This window comes from Punica granatum, chromosome 5, assembly GCF_007655135.1.
Source record: "Punica granatum isolate Tunisia-2019 chromosome 5, ASM765513v2, whole genome shotgun sequence".
Classification (NCBI taxonomy): domain Eukaryota; kingdom Viridiplantae; phylum Streptophyta; class Magnoliopsida; order Myrtales; family Lythraceae; genus Punica; species Punica granatum.
Window position 1 is genome coordinate 6134350 of NC_045131.1, and position 21325 is coordinate 6155674.

General features: G+C 37.3%; 2 protein-coding genes across 2 annotated transcripts; both read right to left on the reverse strand.

Annotated features, from left to right (window-relative positions):
• Nucleotides 1–2508: 2508 nt before the first annotated feature.
• On the reverse strand, nucleotides 2509–4992 carry LOC116208829 (protein SHORT-ROOT). Its single transcript, XM_031542392.1, has one exon. The coding sequence runs from the start codon at nucleotides 4494–4496 to the stop codon at nucleotides 2859–2861; it is 1638 nt and encodes a 545-aa protein (XP_031398252.1). The 5' UTR covers nucleotides 4497–4992; the 3' UTR covers nucleotides 2509–2858.
• A 3629-nt stretch (nucleotides 4993–8621) lies between these two features.
• On the reverse strand, nucleotides 8622–11762 carry LOC116208497. Its single transcript, XM_031541982.1, has 3 exons — nucleotides 11352–11762; nucleotides 10039–10641; nucleotides 8622–9549 (listed from the first exon to the last, which is right to left on the reverse strand). The coding sequence occupies exons 2-3, from the start codon at nucleotides 10588–10590 to the stop codon at nucleotides 8704–8706; spliced, it is 1398 nt and encodes a 465-aa protein (XP_031397842.1). The 5' UTR covers nucleotides 10591–10641; nucleotides 11352–11762; the 3' UTR covers nucleotides 8622–8703.
• Nucleotides 11763–21325: the final 9563 nt, after the last annotated feature.

The following is a 21325-nucleotide window of genomic DNA, read 5'->3' on the forward strand; positions in this document are numbered from 1 at the left end:
TCTAATTAAATAGAATCGTAAAAAGACACATATAAATGATAATCGGGTTGAAGCGTGTATTATGACTTTTCTTTGAAAGCTTCCCGTGAAAAGGAAGCTCTTGAAGTGTGTCGAGAAATTATATGAGCTCTTTGCGTGGGTCATCCGATATATATATATGTAAGTGTGATAAAAAGAAACATGGGGCATGCAGTCGCTTTCGAGAAAGAAAAACCAATTGGTCGCAAAGCAAGAAGGAGGCATTGGGCCAACAACAAACCATTAAAAAAGATCAAATGAGTCCACACGTTAAGAATTAAAAATACACTCAAAAAGTATGTGTGTGAGTGTGTGTGTGTATATATATATATATATATGTATAATCTGTTAAAGAACAAGAAAAGAACAGAAAAAAGAAAAAAAAGGTGTGATTGGTTAATGGGCGTTAACGTGGGGAATGGGAGAGGAGGCAAGTCCATCAAGATTCAAAAGATGAAGATATGTAATGTAAACCCTAAAAAGAAGCTCCCACTATACATTATATACTTCCTTTTTTCTTTTCTTTTCTTTTATTTTCGTTTATTTCTTTTTTAATTTTTTTTCAAATTTATTTCTTTGATTTGATTATGGGTCTCAAGCCTTAATTAATAAGAGGAGACTAATTGTTGCCCAGGCATTAACTTGATTTAGCATTGAAATGCATCTCGTAGATTCGAATCCTTATTCATGAGATAAAGTCCTCTCGCTGGCAAAGCAAAACTCACCGTATCACACCTCATGATATATGTATATATATATATATATATATATATTTGGCCCTTTTCATGGGGCAAAGAGTGCCCACAAACATGACTTTCTCTTTCAATTAAGCCCTTTGTTACAGGAAGTAGAGACCCATATGTCGAAAAGGAAGAAAGACTTCCTTTCTTTGGGTCTTTGATGGAGTTGGTGGGAGAGGCTAAATTGGAAACGGCTCTTTCAATATCTCCAGGAAAAAGAAGATCATAGTTTAACAGAATAGTTGTACTTAATCAAATATTATCCACACTATAAAGAAAATTAGCATTTTAATTTCAAATATTATAATTAAAAAGTAGAGTACGTAAGCTCGAACCTGTGCGTGTTAATCTCTCGTATTGTGATTAGCTCCGATATGTCATGATGAACATATATGGAAAGTAAAATAATTAATTATTTGACAAATTTATCTAAAGAGATATTTTTTTATACTATCTAATCGAGATTTAAAATGGTGCGAAGCTTTGGGAAGCTTTTTGCCATCAGATTCTCCTGCGGCCTCCTTACATGAAATTAAAGGGGGCCCAATTCAAAAGCGTAAAGCCTGAGAGCATATGCTGGGGGCAACTTTTGTGCAATGTGTTACTGGATGAGTGGAACTTAAAAAGATTCTAAAAAATCAACCCCCCCCCCCCCCCACAAAAAAAAAAGGACTCTTTGTTGTAATTTTTTTAAAAAAAAAGTTTTATGTAATGGATTTCATAATATTCAACATAAGGTTTTATCAGTTTATTTTCTTCGGTAAATCAATGAGCAGGAGAAGTCATCCCTTGGATATTGATCAAACTCTAGACATACAAAATGTTCGTTTTCATAAATTCGGAATCGACTGTTTTCCAAGTAGATGCATAACAATAGTTTTTATACTTATACATACATAACAAATTTCTCGATGGTTAATATGCATTTTCTGAGAAGATGGCGAGAGACTTATTTAAAAAAAAAAAATTTGCAGAGAAGACCACATCAGACGACCAAGCGTGCAGGCCACTAAATTGAATACCTTTCCAAGAGATTCCCCAGCTCTGTTGGCCGTCCTAAGATTCTAATATATGTATTTCCCCCCAACCCTCTCTTGATAACGACCCTCTCTTTTGTATTAACAATTCAATTCTAAGACATTAACTAAGAATTAAAACTAATAAATATAATTAATAATGATAATTATTATAACAAGTTGTATACCAAGAAGCTGATATCATCTTATTGCACCAAATATATACCAACTCCATTTGGATATATTATATAATTCATAGCATTATTTATTTGAACAAAATATTATATAGCTAGAAGTCTAATCAACAATGGCCGATTAAAATTATTCTAAACTACGCATTAATAAAGAGAATAGAAAATTAGAGGTGGTTGGGGCCTTGATTTTTAAAAGTCAATTTAAGCACGATTTGTAGAAAGGCAGAATGAGCAATTTATTAAATCAATTATAAACTCGCCTTATGACTGGATATTATATTTTATTGCATGTAATAAGAACAATAATAATGATATATTAATTAATTAATGAGACACAATATAGATTGTGAATTGCAATGAGTTCCTAACAATTTTTTATTATAAAAGAGGCTTTAAAAAACAAAGAAATTTAAACATATACGAACTTCCGTATAGACATTTCAAAGAAATTATATTATCGAACATATATATATCTTAATTTCCAATATTTCAAGAAAAACGGAAGAAAATGTTAGAAGAGAAGGGTAAAAAAGATCAATATAATGAGCGCCGGGCACCGAAAATTGAATCATTTCATTTCATTTTCACTCAAATCAAACCCAAATTTCCTTCCGCTATCTAACATCAATTGTCTCTCAACCCAAAAGAGAAAATGAAAAGGAAAAGAAAAAAAGAAAAAAAACCAAAAGAACCCTAATGTTCATTTAAATTCCAACAACACCACCCCCTCGCACGTGCCATAAATCAAGCAAACACGTGTGAAACGAAACTTCAAACCCCCTCCTGTCATGAACATCAACCTTTTTGATTAACAACTAATCTCTAATTAATTAATAATCTGATCATATTAATTTGCATTTGTTTTTTTCTTTTTGGTCCCTAATCATGGATCAGTTGGCCGTGGGCCTCCATGCACTGGCCCACACCACCGGCTGGTCCTTCCAGGTGAGAAACATTCCGGCGGAGTCAGGGCACTGTGCCATTGCCCAGCCTTCCTTGTACCTCCTCAGCAGCGCCCTCATGTCGTCGCACAGCTCGTCGCTATACGAGCTCGGCCCAAACCCTCCCGCCCTCAGCCTCCTTGACCACCGCCCCGCCAGCTCCCTCCTCTCACCCGATACCCCCAGCGGGCACGCCACAAGGTCCACGATAGCCCTCCCGCCTGCCCTCTCAAGCATCAGCCGCTCGTTGCTCGTACTCGGGAAGCTTTCCTCCAGCGCCTCGAAGTAAACCCTAAACCACCTAAGGCACTCCCCGAACCCCCGCACGAACTCTGGCCCGTCGACCCCCAAGTCGAGGTCGGCCTCCTCCTCGACCACCGTCACGATCCTTGGGTTCAGCTGCCGGAAGGACGCGATCACGTGGTCCCGGCGGTTACTCATGGGAGTTATCGAGTGCATCGATCCCACACAGTTGATTGCCAAGGCCTCATCGTCCCTTATGTCGAGCTCCGATAGGTTTAGCTCGGAAAGGTCGCCCGCATGGTGCACGACGTTGAATTTGAAGGGCACCCCCATGAGCCTCGCGAACTTCTCCATCCGATTCCCGATCTCCTTCATCACCTTCTGCACACCGGCAGTGCCACCGTTGGCCCTGGAAGCGGCGGCCACCACCACGGTGGTGAGGCGGAGGTGAGGGGTCTCGTCGGTGCGGGTGGCAAGGGCCTCGAGCAAGGTGGGCCACTGGGTGCAAAAGGTATTGCTAATGTCAATGATGTGAAGCTTGGGCTCGCCTTCTAGGGCTTCCATGATGGCGCCATTGCAAGAGACGTGCCCAAACGTGGTCCAAGGGCTCACCTCCTGGAACTTGAGCACCATCTTCCTCGTTGACTCGAACGAGCACGTCTTGTCGGACGCGGCCATGAGGGCCCGGTGGCTCCGCTCTCCGGAGTCGGTCATCCGGCTGAAAAGGGCCTGCAGGAAGTATGACGCCAACTTCTGGTCGATGTCCCCGTAGGGCGAACCAAGCTCATTGAGCATCCACATGAGGTGCTGGACGCGGCCGCTGTTCTTGTCGGCGATGGCTCGTGCCGTCTCGAGGAGGATCTCGGAGGCCCACCTGTGGCCCGAGAGGTCGAAGCTGAGCGGGTCCCGAGCGGGAGAGAAGCTGGAGAAGTCGCCGGTGCCAGCAGTCGTGGTCGTGGCCGGGTCGTAGGAGTGGTGGCCGCCGGCGGTTGTGGTGGTGGTCGTAGTCGGGGTGCTAGTGTTGGTGGGAGGGTAATTAGTAGGGAAGTAGTGCTTGGAGGAAGAGGAGGAGAAGTCATCTTCATCCATGAAAAAATTGAAGCATTCTTCTCCTCCTTCTACTTCTTGATCTTCTTGATGATGGTGATGAATATTATTGTAGGGATAGTAACTATTGTAGTAATTATGGCCAGGTTGGGAATAGGTCTGCTTGGAGGATCTTGAGCTGCTTGAGGTTCTGCTGGTGGAGTTGAAGGAGGATTGATTGCTGGATTGTTGTTGTTGTTGTTGGTGTTGGTGGTGTTGTTGGGGATGAAGGCTAACCAATCTAAACAAGGTATCCATTTAACCCACAAATACTATAGCAAGTGACCCACACATAAACTAAACCTTATCATTGATGAAGTGTACTCCCTCAATTTCTCTCTATTAGTATATCTCCTCAATGGGGGTGGGAGAGAGAGGGGGAGAGGTGGGATGGATGTGGGCTTATTGTGGTGTAGTTAATGGAAATGGAGAGAGCATTAAAAGAATTGGATTAAAGAGAAGGGATCTTGGAGTTGGATTTTAGCTCTTTAAGCTCAAAGAAAGGGGTACGTTAGGGAGAGGAGTGGGAGGAATCTAATCTAAAGAGGGTGAAATTTTTTGGTGGAATCGATGAGGAAAGAATATATGGGATTGAGAGGGAGGATGGGAATTGGGGGAGAGTTTCCTTTTCTAAGCATAATATGCTTTTGGGTTGGATTGGTTTTCAAATTTTTAAATTTGGAAAAAGAAGAGATTGATGAATGAAATTGAAATTGAAAGAAATGAAAAGTAGGGCAAAAAATAGGGCTTGTTTGGGGGGTTAATTTCTTGGAAGGGAGAGATGGAGATGGAGATGGCTATGCCATTAGAAATAGAATTTCTTTGTCTGACAAAAAGGTGGAAAAGATGACAAGGTCGAGATCATCATATGGGCTTTGGTGGTGGTGGTGGATTAGCTTTTCACTTTAAAGTAGAGAAAGTGAGAGGGAAAGAAAGAAAGATTATTCATATACATATGTATATGCTATATGAAAAAAAGAAAAGTAACGTGAGAGGAAATAGATTATTATGTGTCCCCACCTTTGCAATATATATATATATATATTTCCATCTATACTAAAATATACGTTCACAATGTATCATTAGATTTTTTTCCCAAGAGACAAGGTGAGTGCCGCTTATGGACCCTACTACACATCTATGGGGTATGTTTTACATGCATATAACATAGAATTTCGTGGTGTTTATGGGAGCCATGCGTGACATCTTGCAATTTGATGGATAAAATCCGATATGACAATCGACAACATTAATTCAATAGTTCTCCTATGTTTCCTAGGACTACCAAAATGTACCGTAAGAATTTACTCATATATATAAAACACATCTATCAAACTTAAAAGGACTCGTCGTAGAAAAAACACAATGTCACTAAATATATGTCGGTTTTCTATTTATGTAGCTAACAATATCGTTCACTTAGTGACCCATCGACCCAATAAATTATCTAAAGATCTCATCGAGAGTGTCAAGACAATACGAACCATCAAACTCGTCAAATCCATGACGAGGAGCTCAATTAAGACGTTGGAAAGTACGACGATATGATGAGCTAGAGATAGCTAGAATCATCAAAAGAACACAGAAACAAGGCACGTCAACACTTATTCAAATTGACAATACGACCGAGATTTCATACGTAGCATCGGACACTTTATTCATGTAGCGCGTATAAATTATATACAATAGATCGCAGTCATGGATCGGGTAATAGTAATAGTGAAAGAATTTATGGGGGGAAGGCGTGAGTGGGAACAGGCGTGCAAAATTTTGGATGTAAAATGTAAGAGAGAGAGGGAATATGAGAGAAGTAAAAAGCTGAGCCGGCGTGCATCATCATTATCAAACCCACCATCAAAAGTGCAAATTTTCGCACATTCCTTTGCCCCCTAAATACTCTCCAAGCTCTGCCACCCCCCCCCCCCCCCCCCCCCCCCAAAAAAAAAAAAAAAGCTTTCTTACCCCCTTTCCCCATACTAATATATATAACTCTCCACATCAATACAATACAATACAATACAAACATATAAATGTATATCCTAATACATATATTATGTACATGAATTCCAACAAAAAAGAAGTATATATGTCTTCTCTACCTTTGTATTCTAATACCAAAATGGACAACCTTTCCCAAAATCCTATGGAGCAATGCATGCCTTGCTTTATCCTGTTCCTGCTTTTCTCCCCCCCCTCTCTCTCTATTATATGTATGTAGCAGAGACAGAGACTTCAGACTTGTATAATTTTATATGTAAATTATTATTATATATACTTTAGCCATCCAATAATATCAGTCAAAAAGGCAATACGAGCTATGGAGCAATGGGCCGCCCACTTTCATAGATATGTATATATAGGCTGGTGACCTTGACATTTGAAATCTTAGAACTTGCTCACTCATCCCACTTGAACAATTCTTTGCTCATAAAGTGTGGTCCTATTATTCATCCGCTTTGTCAATATGGGTTCGAGATGATTCTTATGTACATAGTACGTTGTATTAGTAAGGTGAGATGCCGAAGTAATGCTTTAAAGTTTACGCGTGAACCTCCGAAATACTGCGGGCGCTATGAATGTCAGCAGTGCGCCATAACTGTTAAATTAAATCGGGATTATACGTAGCAGTATAATAGGAATCACGATGACTGTTCATTTGGCTCTAGTTTTCTTGCTAGAGTTGCATATCTATATATATAAGAAGTCATTATGCAGGCCACGTGGACAACGTCCAGGTCAAGAGCAAGCCAAGGTAAATGGAAGCGGGAACATATTGACTAGGGAAAGAAATTAGTAGAACTTTATTTATTCATTCACTTATCTTTTTGGATCATAAGTTTCATTCACAATAATATGTATAATTAATATTTAAAAATTATTTAATGTATATATATATATATAGGAGTATCGTAAAGATTATTAAGCTTATATATATTAGGGAGAATTTGTATTTTTGAGGGAATTATATTCTTTCAGATAAAAGAAGCACTAACATTCCGTGGACTGGTCGGGAAACGGCAGTTTGAATCATTCGGTTCCCAAGAAATATCCTCGGTAATATTCCCAATGATAGTAGCCTTCAAACATTGATTAAATTAATCAATTTATTGAACTAATTAAGAATGTCATCTTCTGGTCTTTTATTTATTTATTTTTATTTTTTTCGGTAAGTTGTCTTTTTCTGGTCTTAAGAATGTCTATGAATCCTTCAGAGGACCCCACACGTTCTGTTTTTTTTTTCCCTGTTTTAAAGAATAGGGGACCCCACACGTCATCTGGATGAACCCTCACCGAGTAAAGCTTAACATATATGTTTTCCTACCATGGTTACATTGATCAGAGCAAAGAGAACTTCTGAGTGTTAATATGAGCTAAAACAATCTCAGAGTCTATTGAAAAAGTGAGTAATCGACTATTATAGTGTGTTTGGTTTTAAAGTTGAGTTGAGTTGAATTTTAATTTTAATTAGGTTGTAATGATTGTATTGTTGAATTATAAAAAAAAGTGTGAAAAAGTAATGAATAATTGAGAGAATTTAGTATTAAAAATTGAATTGAGTATAATAGAGTTGTATGTGAGTTTTTATATAAGGCCCATCTTTTTTACTTTGAAGAGTTAATTTTTATTGTGTAGTGAATAAAGTTAAAGTTAGAGTTAAAATTTTAAAATCTAATTACAAAACTAAACGGAGCATTATATTTTTGATAAACTGCAGAATATATGCCGTTAAATTTTCTTTATAGATTTTTTTTCCTTGAATGGTCGAAGCCCAATACACCAATTGGTTCGTGGAAACATAGTAGCTGTCACTTGAAGGCCCAACCCAAGTCTTCATTTGGGCCGAGGCCCATCATTCCCCTCATCCGCCAGTAGACCATCTTCATATGGGTCGAGGTCCCATCATACCCGTCCCTCACCAGCAGACTTTTCTTCCAACACAGCTAAATTTTTTGTTCACCGCCCTTTACGTGGTCGAGAAGGCTCTTTCTATTTGGCCTCTTATGAAGGCACGAACACAAAAAGTTTCTATAACGACGGCATAATGCGGTAGTAAATCATACCGCCGACCAGGGTGTTCAATGCTAACAATGGGCAAATAGGAAGAGTCACAAATCCAACTCAAAACTATTTTGCTGCAGAAACACAGACATTCTGAACTAGCAAGAGACTAAGCTCAGACCAGAGACAAGTCTAGGAACTCAATCCCGATCATCGCATGCTAAGTATCTAACTGAAAATTTCAAAAAACTGCGAATAGCTAGTCTGACATGACCTTACCTTATGGCACAGACATTTCTCAATTTTCTGATGTATGCATTATGCAGAGCCCGGGATCTTACAGTTCCAAGTGTCGAGACATCATAAAAGCCAGCAAGCAGAAGATGATGTAAACTATCAAACTGGCTTCCTCCATTATGATAGAAAATGAGATTGTACAAAAGGAATCCCGTAGCTAGTTACTCTACTAACCCTTCCAGACATCTGGAAGTTTCCACTTCCTATGCCAATAGATTGACACTCTTGACCACAGTGGGAACCCAAAACTGTACTCGAACGGCAGATCAGCGGCCCCTCCTACCACCAGAGGCAGCCAAACATACCGTGAGTCCCTCAGGTCGGGAGGGTTCCACCTGTCGGCCATAAAAATGAAAAAACCCGGAAGCCCGGGTAAAGGGACAACAAATGTACTCTGGGCGAAGAAAGTTGTCAGCCGAAACATTTTATTCCCGCCTATGCACGGGTTCCCCATGGTCTCCCATGGGCCCATTATCGAGTCAGCGGCGTGGACCATGGCCTCATTGGGGGCCCAGCCTGTGCAGCCCGAGGTTACCATGTAGTAAGTTCCCTCGTGCTTGAACAGAGCTGGGGCTTCCCTGTGCTGTTTAATGAGAATCTGTCTCATCACATTTGTAACATCGAGATAATCATCTGTGAGCGGTCCTATGTGAAGCTCGCTATTGTCCTCTGAGGAATAAATGAGATAGGCCACTCCATCATCGTCCCTGAAGATTGTCATGTCCCTGCTCTCGAACCCGTGAGGCCGCTTACTGTACAGGTAGTCGAAGGGGCCAGTTGGATAGTCACTGATGGCAATCCCAACTGAGGCTTTGGTGTAGTTGGCATCATCTATGTGCATCCACATCACGTATTTCCCTGTCCGCTCATTGTAGATTACCTTGGGTCGCTCAAGCACATTGGACTTGTGGAGGTCGTGGGTCTCATTTTTTTCTTCAGCTGCAAGGACAAGCCCCTCATTCTTCCATGTCCACAGGTCCTTGGAAGAATAGCAGCCCACTCCAATTATGTCGACCTGGATTCAAACACAATAAAAGGATTCTCAAATGAGGTGGTCTACGACTGACTGTGGCATAGAAAACGACAGTAGATCATATCTCAGCTCAGAAATGTCAAATGAATAACAGGTAACAGAAACAGTAAAACTCAGACCAAAGATTAAAATTACGCTCAAAGTTGACAACCAGTTTCGCTTAGAGTTCAAATCCAAGCATGAGGATCAAATTGTTCAGTAGTTTCTACATTCAGAAGCTATCTCTGTTTCTTTGAACAAATTTTATCATTTCAGATTGCAGGCCAGCAACATGACAAGGAACATGCTTAATCCAGGAAAATCATAATCAGTACTCTTTCACAATCGAAGCATGAGTACGTATAACTGTTAAGGCTGGCTTACATGAAAAATGTCAATCCGACATACTAAAGTAATGTCCCAAAATCTAGGTTCTTTTGTCGAAGTTCAAAGTACCTTTATGAAAAGATCGAGTTTGTCTAAGAAACTTACTCGTGCTGGTCCATCTTTGTGAGCCTGGTAGGTAGGGCCATCTTTGTATTCTCCATACCAATAATACATGTCCGATCTGTCATCATATAGGATACCGCCTCCATGTGCTTGAATAGGATTGCCTTCAGTGTCCAGCCAAATTCTCGCAGGGAAGTAGTAAAAGCTGTCATCCCCAACATCCTTCATTGGGTCTATAGCGGTTTTTTCATCAGGGAAGAAGACATTCCTCAGTTGGGAATTCTCATCGAGAAATTCATCAATAAGTGTGGTTTTCCGCTTAGGTCTCCTCTTTGCAGCATGTGGGGATCGCTTACCCTTAGGAGGAGGAATTTGGATATCCTCCTCCTCAACCGCCTCGAGTTCACGCAATAATATGTGGTGACTCGTGTGCAACCGGATCCCTCCTATTGTATCTCGTTGGCGAACAATGGAGTATAGGTGAAGCATAAGCAGGCAACCTATTAAGCTCCACACCACAGTAGACATAGATACTCTGCTCCAAGCATTGCAGCCCCAAGTGGTTGACTTTCTGTGTTTGCTCCTCGCCCTCATTTTCTCCTCCTCTTTATCTTAAAGATAATGCGGCAACTAAGGAAGTGCGCTCTACGAAGCACGAAGAAAGTGAACTCAATTATACATGAGTGATTGAATAGTGCACTCTTTGCTTGAAGAGATAAACCCAATAACAATGAAAAAGCTTCATAACGAATCAGCGTAACAAGCAAGACAATTCGTAAGGAAGTAACGTCTTGATTGCAAGTTCAATGGTCGATGGCTTCTTCTAGGAGGTTCCACCTAAATCATATAATTGGTCAAAGAGCCCAAATTGCAGAGGGTTATATATTTCTTCAAGTTAAATGCCAGGTTCCCTCAATAATACACAAAGGAGTTCTTTTTAAGTTTTATGACTGAAAAGTTTAAGCATGGTCGACCAACCAAAGTAAAGGGAGAACAAGAGAAACACATCTCGGGCATTCTGATTGGAACAGATCCAAGTGAAAATCGATACGAGATTGCTCGAAGCAACATGCTATAGTCTTTCAGACCGGAAGGGTTCCTCTGAAAACACATATTCAGTTGATTGTCTCAATACATTCCATTCCAATACAGCCATATACTCAGTAATCCAAGCAGGAACATATCAGACTAGAGAAATGTATCCTAAGCAATCAAAACCACATCTGAATTATCACTGTAATATAACATCTCCACAGCAGGCAGTGAGAGCAGCAGTCCGGAAATCAATTCACTGATACCCCGATATGTCGGAAAATTAGTTGAAACGGAACAACTGGGCGAACAAGAGTGCCAACCTAGTAGGTGGTACCATCTGAATCCTGCCGACGGATGCAGGGGAGGGGATCTCCGTGCATGGATTTCCAATCAGAAGCTCCACTGAGCTTCAGTAGCTCGGAAGATCGCACGGTCGAGCGATCTGGAGCCAAATTGAGCATCACACGAATCAGAGCAGAGACAGGAAGAGAAGATGGACTACTGGGGAGTGAAGGTAAATCAATCCTCCATCTTCAGATATGGAAGGCAAAGCTAGAAGATTCGCGCAGATCAGAAGATCGCCATTAACGCACAGAAGAAGAGGAGGAAGAAGAAGAATGATTTAGCAGCTGAGAGGTGACAGGTAGCAGCGAGAGGGGTCGTTGAATGAATGAATGAATGAGGAAGACGACCATAAAGTTACGGTAGGATGGATCCTCTCCCATAATTACTTTCATCTGAAGCTTCGTGTGATTTTTCTTTTTTCTCTCTCCTTATCTTCCCTTTAAAATTTGGGGAATTATTCATTTGGAATTTTTTTTCTGAATCCAAAGAAAAATAAACAAAAGATAGAATTAAATAACCCAAAATCATGTAATCCGTCATCGAAAATATATTTTATTTGTTAAAATCAATAAAATAAAAAAATCTAAATTAATAATTGTACTTTATAATGGATTAAATGGCACGCATTTTAATCACGAAAAGTTCGATATTTTTCTTGCGGTTATGATAAGCCCAAATCACGTATAAAAATTAATATTAATTAAAAAGTTAAGGACTTATCGTGATTTTATAAGGGGGAAAAAATATGTGCGGAGTCTTACACGTATATCGGCACTTAATTGAATACTTAGATTTGGCACTTGTAAATCCCAATATTTGTTTTTTTATCCAATCATAGGACAACAAGAGGGAAGTGATGGCTTCCAATGATAGAATGGAATTGGTGGGTGTGGGTAGTTCCCAGCTCTATTTCTTGGTTGACCAGACTTATTGTCCTTTACGGAATTGCCCTTGGGGAATGAATGTATCCTTAAAAGCTCTTCCACAGGGGATTATCGGGGCAATTTTGGCATATAACTAATTGAGGGATTTGCTTAGCCACAAATTTAAGTCCAATGCCCCATTTTCAAGCAATGCTGACCTCTCGGCTGCCAACTTTGGTTGGTTTGAGCAAATGTCCAAACTCTTCGTTTGATCAGACAGCATATGTTTTTATCACTTCGATAGTACAATTTCCTCCTTTAAAAGAAATGGAGATCCAGGAATCTCGGACAAAAAATTTACAATTTTGGTTTTACCGTTTCGAATATCTCGGGATTACTTTTAGTCGATCTTACGTGCAACAGAGGGCTTCTGTATGCACTGATCATGCTCAAAGTCCTATCTTATTTTTCGATAAGACATATAAATATTTCTTTATCTTGTAAATTCACCTCAAATTTAATCTCTATCTTTACAATACAGAAGCAGAACTTACGGAATCAAGGAGTCTCTTGAATGACTTGGGATTGTTAAACTTGGAAGGGGTTATAATTATTGAAATATTACTCTTGGTGATTGTCTATGTACCAAATTTTCACGCATACATATACATATATGCCTAGCATTTTCGAATTATGATCCCTATACAGCAGTATTCTCAGGATGTTTTATGGTCCGATACTTTTGTCCCTCCATTTGCAATATAATCAATATATTCGCGCAGAACTATCATAATTTGTTATTTAGAGGACGAAAATGTCATCCCATTTAAGTTAGAGGACTGAATCCCAATTTTTAGTAAATAACCAGTTTCGGTTCTGTTAAGTCGGTTTGGGCTTCTTCCTGTGGCCCATTACAGCAACAATCTCACCCAGCAAGACGGCCCATTTCATTATGCAGAATGATTGAAACACCTCGTACGTGATGCAACATTCAATTTTTATTTATTTAACATATTTGAGACCTGAAAATCGACAAAACATTCTTGTCCATAGTCCAAACATATAACATTACAAATGTTCATCATACATGCAACTTAAATAAAACATCAAATAGTTCAAATACGAAATCAAAATAAATGTCCGAATTATAAGTACGAACAAGCCCGAATAAGTATTAATCCAAAATGAACATCAATGTTTCAAGTACGAAAGACTACTAACAACCAAATTGAGTATTCTTTATCGATCAGGAGCCTTGATCTCCATGTTTCATCAATTCTTGAGATCCCCAGCAAGATATCAACCTTTAGACGAAGCTATTAATTAAACAAATTATTTGTTTCATTTTATTCATAAGAAAAAGGAAGAGATATTAGACTAATAATTAGTTGTAGAATAGAAGTCCTCTTTCATGAACTCAAATAAATCTATAACCCTACGTTTCAGAAGAAAACTATCATAGCAAACTTAAAAGATAACTTAAATTTCCTTGCACCAAAATTTGTATGGTCCCTTAATATTTCCATCAGACATCGTTAATTGTCTTGCTCTAACACCATCTGTGATTCCCTTCGTCCGGGTACTGGTTAGGAAGTGGTACTAATCTTGCACGTCTTAAACATCAGTTATACAAGTACGAAATATCTAACGACAATATACTACACACTAATTCAGCAAAAAGAAAAAAAGAGAGACATATTTATTTATATAATAATAATATACGTACAGTTTCAATCCCATGATCTGACACTACTCCCAAGTTTTTCATTGGACAGCCGATATAAAGAACCCTGTGCAATACTATACTAATAATCATCTAAAAGACGAAAGAAATCAGATGTTCATATGGATGCCATGGCCATTCGAGGACATTTTCCCGGTCCTCTCATTGTATATCGTAGCTAGCTAGATAGCCTTGGACGCTCACCGGTCGGGCACATTTGATTTGTGGAGGTCATGGGTCTCGATCCATCATTCGTTTTTTTTATCAACTGCAAGGACAATTAAGCTCCTCGTTCTTCCAAGTCGAACATCATTGGAAGAATATAGTTACTCTCTTTGATCTGATTATGTTGACTTGGGAGTCAAAGGAGCCAAAAAAAATAAAGGGATCCTAAAAAAAAAAAAGGTGGTCTATGACGTTCTGCTTCATTTGTAATCGAAAAGATGTGGTTTGTGACTTCACGTGGGCGTGACACACTATAAAATATATATTTTTAAAAAAGTAAGTAATGTTATGTTGTGTCTGCGATCAGGTAACCGAAATAGCAAAAGATAGACCAAAATTATTGATGGAGCAAAGGAGAATATCTACAATATCTATGACCAAAATTACATCGTGATGATCTTGAATCCCAAAGAAAACAAATGAAATACTTCAGTCGTATGGACAATATCTACGATTGTGGATGAACATAGTGTTTGTCATGAATAAATGATTAAAGGGTACGAATTCTTGCCATCCGATTCTCACTTAATCGTATACTAAAGAGCTGATAAATTCTGGTCCCAATCCTATTCCAGACGTTCCAGTTCTAGTTTAATTAAAACTAGAGAATGTACTTGCGCTTCTCCGCGGGTACAAGAATTCTCAAAATAATTTGTTAGATAGATATAATATCAAGAAATTAATATTTTTATACCCGTTTATTTATATATGATTATAACATCTTAAAATAATAGATATGGTTCTTCCCGTATGGATAAAGGGAAAAAACTATTACTTGTAATTCACAAGGTATATACTTCTGTATGAAAGATACAATATAGAGAAAGAAGTTTGTGTCCATGAATGAAAATTTGTTAAAAAATATATAGGATATACTTATAACTCCTCAGAGAAGCTGGAAACCACATGGCCGAAAAAATAGAAAAGCTGATAACCACATGGGCGAAAAATGTGACGTTATATTTACTTGTGAACGCTAATATTCGCTTCCATAGGCGACATTATTTTTATATATGGTACTCGTAAAAATGAAGGCAAGAACTTGCATGTCATAGGGATAAATTTAGATAAAAAAGGTAAAAAATAATTTTTTAGAAATAACTAGTTCTATCATAATGATCAAATCATTTGACTTGATGGGTTAATCGGGTTACACTGCTACCTTGTTAGACCGGGTCAAAAAATATTGAATAAAAAAGGAAATTAAAACAAAAAGGAGGAGACATCTAGGAAGGAGAAATAGTTCCCCACTTGCATCCTAAAATTTGAAAAAATATATTGCATATATCTTAATTTTTATATCAAATATTTCTAATGTGGAATTTCTTTTGAATTTTCTAAATAAAAGTTGGGGGATATTTTTTCTGAAATAAGTGGTCTGACTATACGATCGGGTTATTCAGCTTAAAAGGCCGACCTAATAACCTAATAACTTATTCAGGTCACATGATGCAAAATCCTATAGTGATCAAAAAAAGAAGAAGAGAAAAGCTTATCACCATATAGGCGAAAAACGTGATGTTATATTTTACTTATAAATGCTAGAGGTTTTCTTCCATAATTTTTCTTTTAAATATAATTGATCGGATCATTTGACTTGACTGATCAACCGGATTACATCGTTACCTTGCCGATCCGGATTTAAAACACTAAACAAAAGAAGGAAATTAAAACAAAAAAGACACCCAGCAGAGGAAAAATGTTCCATACTCGCTGCCTAAAATTTGGGAAAAAATATTGCATGTATATATTGTACTTTTAATATGAAATTTCAATCAATTTTTCGAAAAAAATTAGGAAAATATATGTTTGGAAATAAGTGGTCACTATAACGATCGAATCATTTGGCATAACGGTTCGACCATCTTATCTGATAATTTATTTGAGTCTGATTTTAAAAAATAGAAAAGTGAGAGAAATTTTAGAAATATTGGAAATTTAAAAGTAAAAAAAAAGCATATGCTTTTGTAGAAATAAGTTATCCAACAATAACAATCGGGTCATTTTTCATAAGAAATCGATCGATTTACCTGATATCATATTTAGATCGGATTTCAAAAATATAAAAAGAAAGGAGAAATTAAAAAAAATTGAAAATTGAAAAGTGAAAAAAGAGGGGAGTGGGAAACATATGTTTTTGTAGAAATAAATAATTCAAAACATTTTTTTTAATTTCTCATTTTTTTAATATTTTCAAATCCGACCCAAATACGATATCATGTAAATCGATCGATTTTTTTTTAATAATAAATGATCCTATCGTTATAGTTGTATCACTTATTTTTAAAAAAATATATACTTTTTTACTTTTAAATTTTCAAAAAAAAATTCCAAAGTTTCTCCTTTATTTTTAATATTTTTAAATCCGACCCTAATATGTTATCACGTAACCCGATAGTTTCTTTATAACGAATGATGGATCAAATTATACAGTTGGCTGACCAAATTAATTTTGTATCGCTTTCCGCAATTGTCCTCGGGGTTTTGATTGCTCTTCGATCGGTTCCTTCAGTGAGAGATAATTGGGGGCAATTTTGGCCCCATTTTATATATTACATTTTGGCTAGCCAACTTTAACGCGGACGTATTTCCGGCAAAGTCCTTCTTTGGTCGCATATAATTATCAAATTTGAAATTGCAATTGTTTTTTCTTTTAATTTTGAAAGAAAAAAGAGAGGAAATGCCCTTAAAAAATGTATCATAGAATCACCTGTTGTGTAAAAATCAAGTAAAAATCAATTAAGGGATTCCCCGGGAAGGAAGCACTCAAAATTTCACATCCATGCATCCATTTATTCTCCTCCCATTACCAGGAATCGATCAGATCAATTAATGGGTATCAGATCACTATACCGAAATCTCTGTCTTTTCAGAACGGCGTACATTTGTCTAGACAGAGCAAAGCATACTCTTGACAATTTCTTTTTGCCTTTTTACTTTTTTTTTTCTTTTCATTCTCCCAATTTCGTGCTGTATATATTCTCCACCATCATATATATATATATATATGTACACTACCAGAAAGTGAACCCGCACTACGGATGGCATAAAATAGATAACTATAAAACCAACTATCGAATTATGGGAATAAAATTTATGTAAGTAGGAATGATAACGGATACATCATGTAAGCATGTATGATAATGAATACATTATGATTAGTGCTCACACGAATTAAAATCAAGCAAACTGGCGATCTTTCAGTTGCAGTATGCGATTGGAGATACTCTCTCCAGATATATAATTCTGATTACTTTAATTATGATGAGCATTGGTTTTCCCAAAAAAAAAAAAACCAAAAGAAAGAGAAAAAGACATTGAGGAGTTCAGGTGGCCAAAAAAGCCTGACGTCTTTTTCTGTGTTTTTCGGGTGAAAAAGTTTTTCTTTATATATCATTCATGGGAATTGAGATGGGAAATTGACCATAAGGGAACAGATGCCCGATTGGAAATTATTCTTAACAAAATAGCTCGAGATCATATGCCAGAACTTCATCGCAGAACCTCATTAATTAAATTTTAATCGCCCAGTAATTTTAGGGTTTCAAATGAATATGAGACAACCGATATCATCTACTTCAGACAAACTAAGCAAAGCATAAACAACGGTTACTCTTGATACGTAGAAGGATTTTTTTCCACCGAAAAAATGAGGGGGGGAAATGTTATTCTTCGACAGAAGATAACTCAGATATATTTTTCAATATATTATTTTATATTTTTGTACCACTTTAGTTTAGTTATTTTTTTTTCATGGACACCAAGGGTATCAATCACGTTGGGACATTGGCTAGGATTATTTCCAGTATGTATATGTAGGTCTAACTCTCTTGAGCTTCAAATTTAATTCATAACTCATACCATTGCATTAATTAAAAATGTTTTCTTTGGGTGAACAATTCAACATGGTATTTGAGTCCTATGAATCTACAAAACAGTTTTTTCGAGAGTCCAGATAAAATATAAAAAAAAGTTCATCAATTCTTGCAACTTTAACAAAATATCAAATAGTTCGAGTAGGAAATCAACAGTACCAATTACCAACAGGACAAAATTAAATAAGTACTAATCCATAACGATCATCGATCCTTTCAAGTATGAAGGCCTACTAACAACCAAAATGCGTATCATTATCAATCCCAATTGAGCCTTGGATTCCATTCTTGCTTCCCTCAACTTTGAAGATCCCTAGCAAGCAGGGACGGAGCCAAGATTTTCATCTAGCGTGGGCAAAAATATGAATCGATATAGATAATACATAAATATTTTTTTCAGCAGGGACAAAGTACTAATTTTATATGGGCGAAATCTGAAGTAGTTAAAGTTTCTGGGGCAAAAATTGAAGGAACTTGAATTTCATGGGGGGCAAAAATTGATATCAACCTTTGGAAGGAGATAACTAACTTGCTTAATTATACGTTTCATAAGAAAACTACTATAGTCAACTTAAAACTAACTTAAAATTTCCTTCCTAAAGAATTTGTTATATGATCCTGACCTTTTTTTTTTTTTGGATAACTCATAAGAAATATCATTAAGGAAGAGTTTTTAAGGTACAATGCAGAGATCATTAGATCCCAATGGACAAAACATCACCATGGAAAGGAAACAACATGAGGACAATGGGAAAGAAGAAACAAACGCTAGTAAGCAGAGGTGAAACATCACAGCCACGCAACAAAGTCTGCAGCTCTACTAACTCCTGATTTAGCCGAACTGTCCACAAAGGCATTGGACTCTCTAATTAAGAGAATGATGGTAACGAAGTTGTGCAAAATAGAGGGAGAGAGTTGAATGTCAACGAGAAGACTTTGATGTTTCCATGACGGACGAGATGATTCATCCAAGAGATGAAACTTGCAGAACCGTTAGATAGGAGCGGCAGGAGCCAATATGCGAGGCATTAGAAGCAGATAGTTGAAGAACTTTTCTTATGGCAAGCAACACAGTGATTTGAGTCCATCAACATCATAGTCTTGCTTTAGTACTATTTGTGATTCCCTCGATCTGGCTACCAGTTACAATGCACCACTAGTCTCTTGTACATCTTAAACATCAAAGTCCTATGCAACCGATTAAATTATGTAAATGCCAGTCCAGATTCCATCTAATACTACTCCCAAGATTTCATTGGACAGTCAATGACCAATCCTATGCAATCCATTAAACAGTATAAATAGTAGTAAGTACGTACTAGTAATCTAAAAAAAAAAAAATTAAATGGAAAGAATCATGTTTACAGTTGATAAACTTATCATATATTGATGCCTATATGCACCCCATCTGAACGGACATTTCCCGGTCCTCCCTTTATAGATGCCCTTGAAGATTCTTTGGGCACATTTGACTTGTGAAGGTCGTGGATCTCATTCATTTCTTTGATCCGCAGCAATACGCGCCGGATAATTACTAGTACTATAGAAATCCCAGCTTCATTCGAAGAAGTGGAGGTTTTCTTTGTTACTTGTTAAGACTTTAATGAATGAACAATGAAGAGGTGAGCGTGGTAATTAAATATGCCAAAATAGAAAATCCGGGGGCTGATTTAAAATGTAATTATACGTTAACTCCTACGTGTCAAAGACGCTGGACTTATGGCAGCCATGTCATTGACAAAAAATTAACAGTTGACAAAATATTAATAGAGGCCTAGATAAGTAAAGTACATTTCCCAACTAATCCATTTCGAGCATGGTTGGCTCGTTAAAAAATAAAACTCTTCCGATTAAGAATTTTTTTTATTCACAATACTTGAACCCAAGATCTTATAAGATAAGGGATAACTGCCGAACCACTTGAATTTCGAATCGTTGTTGATAAAAGATAGATGAACTTTTTTTTTTTTGAGTAAAAAATAGATGAGCTTGATAGAGTAATACGAGGGTTGACGCAAATTAATTAGAGTCATTAATATATTATTAGGGACATTTCGAATTTTCAATCCTATAATTAATAAAAGGGGTGGATTAGTTGAAGCGGAGGAGTAAAAATAGCAACACCGCAAATAAATAAAGAAATATAATAAAGGTAAATTTTAAAAATAAAAATAAAAAGAAGAAGGAGGCGAATGGGGTTATAGCCTGTGGATTTATGAGTAAAAAGGCAAAGGAAGCAGACCAAGGGGGAAGAGGGGAGTTGGCAATTTGGCGTATCCCCCGGACACATATATAATATCTTCAAACCCCCACCCAATTAGACCCTACAGAAAGGTACTACAGTATCTCCACCATTCTTTATCAAACTATATGTATTCACAATCCAAAGCAAATATATGTATATTCACAGTAGATAAATATATAAGTAAAAAAGATTAAAAAAAAGGTCTTTTTTTGGGATGTAATTGTAGCGTATGCTATATATGGTGTGCTATGATTTTAATTTCTGAATTTTTATTTATGATAAGTACAGCAAGAACTAATATCACTGCTATCTATGAATATCAAGATCGATCAATTAGAGTTGATGAGGAAATTAAAAATCGGGCTCATGTTATGTCTTATGTTTAAAAGTTTAAATAACTTCTACATACTTTGTCTTTGCTAAATGGTCACTGACGAATTTTCTGCTCCATATTATGCCCATCTTCGATAGGTTTGATCATGTAAAAAGACTCAAATTTGTAGTCGGATTCAAATCTTCCGTTAGCTTGATTCACAGTTGGCACCCTTGGCTTCTTTCAGGGTCACCATTGAGGTAAAAAATCTGTAGGAATCTTGCCATCGATCCAATTAGACAGTGGCAGTCGACTCGACAACTTAGATTCATACAACGTTATGTCCCTACCGAGAGAACCGATAAAAGTTGACAGAAAATCAACAGAAACCCATATTATAAGCAAAGATTACAGGCCGCACCATTAGCTTATTTTTGTAATAATTCAAACCTCGAACTAGATTAATACTGACTGCAAATACTGTATATCTTACGCAATTAATTAATCCTATCTCAAGATCACCGGTTCAGGTAAAAAAAAGATATTGATAACCGATTCTCTCGACATGTACAACAACACTAACTCGGCGCATGTTTTTCAATTCCTAGCATGCTCTTTGCTTTGCTCCGTCTTTGTCTGATTTGAAATTCACATCACGCAGAGCCTGAGAGGGATCAACAGCAACAAGAGCATTAAATTCTTTCC